The sequence below is a fragment of the Babylonia areolata genome, chromosome 14 (assembly GCF_041734735.1).
Source record: "Babylonia areolata isolate BAREFJ2019XMU chromosome 14, ASM4173473v1, whole genome shotgun sequence".
Classification (NCBI taxonomy): domain Eukaryota; kingdom Metazoa; phylum Mollusca; class Gastropoda; order Neogastropoda; family Buccinidae; genus Babylonia; species Babylonia areolata.
In genome coordinates, this window is record NC_134889.1 from 344,041 (window position 1) to 352,500 (window position 8,460).

At 45.9% G+C, this 8,460-nt stretch overlaps 1 protein-coding gene across 3 annotated transcripts in view; it reads left to right on the forward strand.

The window, feature by feature from the left end:
* Positions 1-6,907: 6,907 nt before the first annotated feature.
* LOC143289707 (uncharacterized) overlaps positions 6,908-8,460 on the forward strand; it is an 11,426-nt gene continuing 9,873 nt past the window's right edge. Inside the window, exon 1 of one of the 3 annotated variants that reach the window (XM_076598756.1) lies at positions 6,908-7,403. In XM_076598756.1, coding sequence (XP_076454871.1) covers positions 7,308-7,403 — 96 coding nt within the window. In that variant the 5' untranslated portion in view covers positions 6,908-7,307. Of the gene's footprint in view, positions 7,404-7,424; positions 7,549-8,460 lie in introns of those variants that run through there. The other 2 variants (XM_076598758.1, XM_076598759.1) reach the window with 2 other exon arrangements.

Consider the following 8,460-nt stretch of genomic DNA (forward strand, 5'->3'; position numbering starts at 1 on the left):
GATCGTGCTCCCTCTACTACGACTGCCTGGCGTCTGTCTGAGAGAAAGTTTGCAATCCAGCAGCTGACTTCACCCCCGATGCCGTATCGGTGGAGTTCAGGAGGAGGCTGTGATTGACCTTGTCAAACGCCTTGGCAAAATCCATAACATGGATTTCTGGTTATCTGCCCTCCACCATGCTGTCCACCAGTTCGCTGATGAGCTCCAGGAGATGAGTCTTGCACGATCGGCTTTTCCTGAATCCGTGCTGCTGGTTGCAAAGGATGTTATTTCTCTCAAGACACAACACTCGGAGCTCACAATGATGCGCTCAGGGAGTTTGCATGAAAAGCAAGTTACGGAGACAGGCCTATAGTTGGCAGGATCATAATGCTCCTCCTTCTTGACTGAACTGAACACAGGTGAGATGCGAGCATCCTTTCAGTCAGACGGAACCTGTCCCGAGGCGACAGATGACCTGAAGATGATGTTGAGTATGGGGGCTATTTCATCCGCAAGTTCCTTCAGTATGTGGGCCCCAATGCCGTCCGGTCCACTAGCTTTGTGAGGGTCCAGGTTCATCAGCAGGCGTCTGACTTCCTCCTCAGTGATGCTGATGGCATTCAGCTCTGGGAAGGCTTTTTCGTCCAGGTTGTTTTTAACTGGAACTCTTTGGATGAATAGGTCCTCCCATCTCCAAAAACAGATTGGAATTGGTGATTCAGTGCATCTGCTTTTCCTCTCGCCTGGCCCGGTAAGTGGAGTCCCATTGACTTTGAGTGGTGCAACTCCTGTATTTGAGTTTTTTCTGGTGTGTTATAAATTACCAAAAACGCTTTGGTTGCTGGCCACTCTCACTGTCCTCAGCAGTCAGGATATTATTGATGTAACTCCAATAGGCCCGACGCATCTTCCTTTGCACTTCGCGTTGAAGTTTTCTCGCCTTGGTCCTCAGCTACCCCTTCCCTGCTGCTTCCATTTCTTGTAGACTCTTTCCCATTGGTTCACGAGCCGTTGCAGTTCAGGGGCAGGTGATCCAAGGCTGGAAATTGTTTGCATGCATCAGTATATGGGGGATATGTGCTTTGATTGTCCTATGGAGTGCAGCCTTAGACATGAGCAAGAGATCTTCTGTGATGTCTGTGTCTTTCATGTCGGCCGTTTCAACTGCCAAGCTGTTGACCATTTCTCTCATTGCTGTCCACGTCGGCCTTCCTTTACAATGGGATGGGTCTCACCACCTGTTTCCTCTTCTGCAGTTGTATACTGAATTCGGCATAGACAATGCAACGGTCCGAAAGTCCTGGCATTGTTTCAACTCTTGGGATCGGTTCGGGGGTGTTGGTGATGAGATCCAGTGTGTTGCTCCCTCTGTTGGTTCTGTGACCATCTGTTCGAGGCCATGGTCGCTGAGAATGTCCATGAGCTTTTGATGGAGGTCTGGAATGGGACACTTTGGTTTTAAAGTGTGGGTAGTCCATATCCATCCTGGGAAGTTCAGTCACCGCCTGCAGGCATTAGGGATCCCTGGTGCTCTGATGATGGACAATTCCAGCTGGAGTAAGCTATCTCTGTCGGAGCAGTGTGGTCTATAATACGAACAGAGACTGAGGGACCGTCTTCCAGTAATTTTCAACCAGACCCACAGAAATCTCACTCTGTCAAAAGTTCTGGCATGACAGAGCTGTTGAAGATAATGCGTTCTGCGATCAAGAATCCCCCACCATTTCTGTTTATGTCTTTCCTATACACTTGGTAGATGTCCTGCCAGTCACGGACTTAAAAATAACATAAAAAATGGAATAGTTCTGTTTAAGTCCGCGGTGCCAGTGTCACAGTTAGAGCAAGAGTTCTCTGACTGATATCGCACGATATGTAGGATGTAGGGGAACTATCAACTGGATATGGTGTCAGCTCATCCACACTAATTTGGTTCCATCGCATATCTTCTGCCCTCTCTGGTCCACCAAAAATGGTATTCATCCATTTGACGGCCACAGTCATCCAGTTGGTCAAACATTGAAAATAAAAACCTATTATGGATAACTACTTTAAGTGGGTTTTACCGGCAGGCTACTGCACCTTCTTTTCGCCTTTCCAAGCCAGCTGGTCCTAGGCTGCATAGAGCAACAGAATACAAAATACTTTATAATCTCAATAAGAGAAATTCATGTGTGGTGTTTTTTACGAAAACAATACACGAAAAACTCAGTCACTCAGTGTAAACACATAAAAGACATAAAATGCTGAAATGATAAGGATATTTCGTACAATGATCACAATCATGCACATGTAATGATTACATAATTATTTTCACAGTCATTCATCATGAATACACAAGGAACATAAAATGCATCGATAGAAAGTTAATGCTAATCAATTTTATACAATAATCACAAATCAACCAGTGCGATAAGCACCGTTGGAGAACATATGAAAATATCACACTAAACCAGTTGTTATTCAACGGCATTTAAAATCCATGCACAATCATATAATTCACATAACCTTGCATGCGCACGCACGCATATACACACACTCACAAACACACACACACACGCACGCACGCACACACGTACACACACAACCCCCCTCTTCTCTACCGAGGGATGTTCTGTTAGCTGATAGGGGAGATGGGGCGCAGTCCACTGGTGTGTTCGCATTTCCAGCTTGGGGGAAAGTGGGGGTGGATGGACTTGCTGGCTGGTGGGGGGTGGGGAGGAGACCTAAACAGAGGTGTTGGAGGGTAGTGGGGGGATGGGGTGAGGGTGGGGGGGGAGTCTACTCTGTTGTGTCACAGGCAGGAGGCGAGTCTAGACTTAAAGCAGTCCAGCGACTCGGCTGTGACAACCTCCTGGGGCAGTGTATTCCATTCCGGGATGGTACAGGGGAAGAAAGACATCTGTCTGTACTGCATTCTGCAGGCAAGGATGTCGTAGTTGCAGGTGTTGTTTTTCCTGGAGTTCAGCCTGCTGTCTGATGGTGTTGGTAGGTAGACTGAACTGATGGAGATGAGACCATGGTGGAACTCGTAAAACATCTCCAGGCGATATTTTTTTCGTCTGACTTGTACAGGGTACAGTTGAGGGAGCTAAGGATGGAGCTGACAAGACGTCTGTCGATGCTGGTTTGTGACCCATCATCAGTGCTGATCGGCGCTGGACCTTTTCGATGGCCTGGGTGTCACTGGCTGTATAGGGACAGATGCAGCATACTCAAGGATAAGTCGAACAAGCGCTTTGTACGCATTTTCCTTTGTCTTCTTATTTCCTATCTTCATGTTGCGCCGGAGAAAGCCTAAGGTCTTGGTGGCTTTGTTGGTTGTAGAATTGATATGGGATACCCAGCGTAGGTCGTCTTGGATGTTCACACCAAGATATTTTGTGGTGTTGACATTTTCAAGCGGATGGCCATTGAGTTTGTAGTTTGGTGCGATCTTTTTCCTCTGACACTCAATGTGGAGCACTTTTGCGGGTGGAATTGCATGGCCCACTGAAAGGTAAACCAGGTCTTCTTGGAATGTTTGCTGGTCAACTTTCTTCTTGATTATTTTGTTGCACGTGGTGTCGTCTGCAAATAATCTGGCCTTAGATTTGATGGTATTTGGGAGGTCATTGATGTAGAGAAGGAAGAGACAAGAGCCGAGGACTGAGCTCCCACGTTCACTCGTATGTACATGAGTGGGCTTTTACGTGTATGACCGATTTTACCCCGCCATGTAGGCAGCCATACTCCGCTTTCGGGGGTGTGCATGCTGGATATGTTCTTGTTTCCATAACCCACCGAACGCTGACATGGATAACAGGATCTGTAACGTGGTATTTATCTTCTGCTTGCGTATTCACACGAAGGGAGTTCAGGCACCAGCAGGTCTGCACATATGTTGGCCTGGGAGATCGAAAAAATCTCCACCCTTTACTCAACATGCGCTGTCACCGAGATTCGATCCCCGGACCCTCAGATTAAAAGTCCAACGCTTTAACCACTGGGCTATTGCGCCCGTCCTCAACTTGTTCAAAACAGACAGTGTCAGAGTTAGAAAGATCTTCAAGTGCAATGTCATCAGAATATTTTATCATGGGTGTTGTGTCTGTACCAGTGCAGTCATTGGTGTATAATGTGAACAAGACAGGTGACAGAACTGTTCCCCTTGGGGAGCGCCAGTTGAAGTTGATGTGAAGGAGGAAAGAGCTTGAAGAAAACGGACAGACTGGGTTCTGTTAACGAGGAAATTAATGATCCATAGAACGAGCTTTGGACAAACATTAAGGGAAAGAAGCTTCAATGCCATCAGATGTGGTTGTATGGTATTGAACGCAGAAGAAAAATCTATGAACAGATTGCGAACAAACAAATTTGGTTTCTCAAGGTGGGTGTATGCGTGATGAAGGAGAGTGAGTGTAGCAATGGCAGTACTTCGATTGGATCTGTATGCAAACTGATGTTGATCATTGTGTGGAACAGTGTATGGCAGGATGTATTTGAGAATTATACGTTCAAAGCACTTAATCACAATAGGGGTAAGGGAAATGGGGCAATAGTTGATCAAGGAGACAGTTCTTTTGGGGTTTTTTTAGGACAAGGCGAATGATTGATTTCTTCCACAGGTCAGGAACACAACAATCTTTTACAGACCAGGTGTATAGGCTGCTAAAAACACCACATAACTGTGAGGTACACATCTTCAAAAGACGACCACTGATCTCATCAGGACCAATTGCTTTTATTGCATGCAGTTTTTTAAACACAGATTCAACAGCACAGGAGTCAACAATAACATTATTTTCATCATTGAAAGCATTTTTTCTGAAGGTCAGCGATTACGTTTGCTAAGTCACTTTTCAAGTCTTCGCGTTCAAAGCGACAATAGAACTCATCAACTTTCTCTGAAAAATGTTTTTGTTCATCACATGGCATTGGTAATGCAGCCATCTGCGTCTTATACTGTCCAGAAAGTAATTCTAGACCTTTCCATGCATCAGCCATAATGCCTCTTTCAGACTGCTTTTCTACCTTCTCTTTATAGGCGTGTTTAAATTCCTTTATTTCTTTTTGGGGGCTTGCTTTGTACAGATTTCTTCAGAGTTCTATCGCCGCTCTGAAAAGCGATTTTCTTTTCGTTCAGGGTAGGTTTAAGGGCATTTGATACCCAGGGCTTGTTGTTCGGGAAAAATTTGATGGTTTTCTTGGGAACAATCATGTCTTCATAAAAAGAGACATAAGCTGATACAACATCAACTGCTTCATTAAATTGACAGTATCACATGAATCAAGCAGAGTATTCCATTCAGTTCATTCAAAACAGCCTTTCAGTTCTTCCACACTCTCAGGCGTCCACACTTTCACACACCACTACCATCCAAAATAATAATGATAATGATAATTTCCTAAACTAACTATTGACTGGAGGGCACCCTTGACTTGAAGGTATCGAGGTTGTCTGCCGCCACATCTGTTTCTGACAGCACGTTCCAGTCACGGATAGTGTTTTGGAGGAAGGAATATTGCCCATACTGGGTCCTGCACTTGATCTGTTGGAGTTGTTGGGAATGCTTCCATCGTTGGCGGAGTGGGGCAGGGGGGAGATCTTGGTCCTGTCGACAACGGCTTCTCCATCGATGATCTTGCGGAGCATGTAATGGTTAACCTTGCCACCTTCTGTGTTGCAGGGACGGCCGTTGGAACTTGTCCATCATCAGGGTGACACTCGGTGTTGTGGTACCGATTGATGACAAACTGGCCGTGCTGCACGGCTGTGGACGGCCATTGGAGTTTGTCCATCATCAGGGTGACACCCGGTGCTGTGGTACCGATTGATGACGGCCATTGGAGTTTGTTTATCATCAGTGTGGCACCCGGTGCTGTGGTACCGATTGATGACAAACTGGCCGTGCTGCACGGCCACCTCTGGATGGCTTCAACTATGATCTTCTTGATGTAGGTTAGCCGGGTGTGCTGATCCCATACTGTGCACGCATATTCTGAGATGGGTCTGACGAAGGTTTTGTTGGCGGTTTCTTTCAGATTTTGAGATTGCGACGCAGAAAGCCGATAGTCTCGTTGGTTTTGGTGCACTGATGTTACTGATGTCATGCAGATCCCAGCCCAGGTCACGAGAAAGAATATCACCCAGGTACTTTGCCGAAGAGACTGTTTCTATGAATTTGGCCATGGACTGGAGTTAGTTGCTGGTCTTGGTAGTGGTTCATTTTCTGGTGATGGGAAGAGTGGTGCATTTGCCAGGATGGAATGCCGAATCCCAACTGGCTTTTCTCCCACGGTCCTCTCAGTAGTTTTTGGAGGTCCTCTTGTAGAAGACGTTTGTCTGTGTCAGTGGCGGCCAGGTGATAGACAGCTGTGTCATCATCAGCAAAAAGGCGGATGAGTGAGGAGAGTTGCTGACCTGACCCCCGCACGTAGGCCGTGAGTTTAGTGACCTGTTAGCCTTTCGCCCTTAAGGTCAAGTTGTTCGTGGCTGTGGTCTGTGGAGAATTTGCTCTGGAAGATCGTTTATGTCCGCAAAGAAGAGCACTGACCTGAGTATGGCACCTTGGGGGACCCCTGACCGCACACTGACTTGCCCTGAAGCAGTGCCGCTGACGACCACCACCTGTTGTCTGTCAGGATGGAATGCTTTTATCCACCTGTTGATGTTTTCTTGGACACCTTCGTTGTTTAGCCGCTTGTTGATAAGAAGACAACGGGCGCACACTTTGGCGTCAAAGACTTCATTGATTTATCCATATTGTATCGCATCATACTGTTGTATTGCATTTTCGTGAAAATACCGAGTTAACGCGTAATGTGTCGCAGTGCGATCACAAATAAATCGGAAAGTTCATGATTGCAGTTTCTTCTATAAATAACTAGAACTTACGGATTGGATTTTTCCAAACATATTTATATATGTATCCAAAAATGGCGTCCATATCCGCAACGAAGCGAGTTTTAAATTTGCGCATTTGTCTTGTCTATACTGTGGTAATCCCTTTACAGGGCAACAGTCCGCAATAGAGAGTCGATTAATAAGCAGAGACGTACCGGTATTAGCTTTTCACATCAACTGGAAGCCAAAGTTGTGCTGATCGTATTTATGAACAGATAACAAAAGGAGAACGTTTTTCTTCGTGTAACAGTTCTTCATGTCAAGTGAAAACATTCGTTGAGGAAGAAAAATAACTTGGTTGTTTGCAGCCCGGAACTTGGCCGACCGATTCGTTGCTTTATCAGAAGACGGTATGTGTCTGGAGACGTGGTTTTCCTGCTGATGAGAGAGGCCCCATGATACACAGGTTGTCGTTTTTGGGTGAGTGCTTCCCTTGACACACATGATCCGGGGATGTGCCGTGTCTACCTTCAGTGAAAGTCGTCGTGAAACAGTTTTCTTTGCCTTTCTGGGACTCTGCTTTAATTTCCACTGTCAGGTTAGTCTGAGTGATAGTCATTGTGAAACAGTTTTCTTTGCCTTTCTGGGACTCTACTTTAATTTCCACTGTCAGGTTAGTCTGAGTGATAGTCATTGTGAAACAGTTTTCTTTGCTGTTCAGGGATTCTACTTTGCACTGTCAGGTCAGTCTCTGCACTGTCCAACTTTTTATTTTATCTTATGTTTTTGTTTTTTTTTTTACGTAAAATTTTATGTTATTTCATTTGCTGTCCGTGTTCATTTGTGTCCGTCCCCAGTCTCGATCTCATTCTCCGGGTTTACTACCCATCTTCACGTATTGTGTAAGTTCTTCTTTTCTTCTTCCTTGTTGAGGGCCCACAGCCATACAAGCTGATTATTATGATACCTAAAATGGGGAGCGGGGGAGGGGTCCGGGGGGTGCGGGGAGAGGGAGGGGCGGGGGTGTTCACAGGTAATTTTGTGGTTGATGTTTATTGATGATGTGAAGAAGAGGTATTATTCCAGTGTTGTTCAGGGGTTCATTGATGATGTGAAGAAGAGGTATTATTCCACTGTTGTTCAGGGGTTCATTGATGATGTGAAGAAGAGGTATTATTCCACTGTTGTTCAGGGGTTCATTGATGATGTGAAGAAGAGGTATTATTCCACTGTTGTTCAGGGGAAATGGAGGGGGGGAGGGACAGAAGGTAGCAGGACAGGGGACTGGGGGGGGGGGGGGGGGGGGGGGGGGGGGGGGGGGGGGGAGGGGGTACTGGAAGTGGTGTTTCCAGCTTGGAGACCCTTGACACAAAAGTGTCAAATGTTTTGGCCTCCACAGCTTCTTGGGGCAGGCAGTTCCAGTCTCTGATGGTCCTAGGCAAAAATGAAGAGCCTCGATCTGTAGTGTGTTCTGGTGGTGATAATAGAATAATTATAATAATGATGATGATATTTACATAGTGCTGAATCTTGTGCAGAAACAAATCATATGCTTTCGCACCTGTTAATCACACACATGCATAACTCTAAAACTGGAAAAACTGAAGACAAGAAAGAGGCAGGGAAGGGAGGCTAAGAAGACTGTTGGTCGTGTC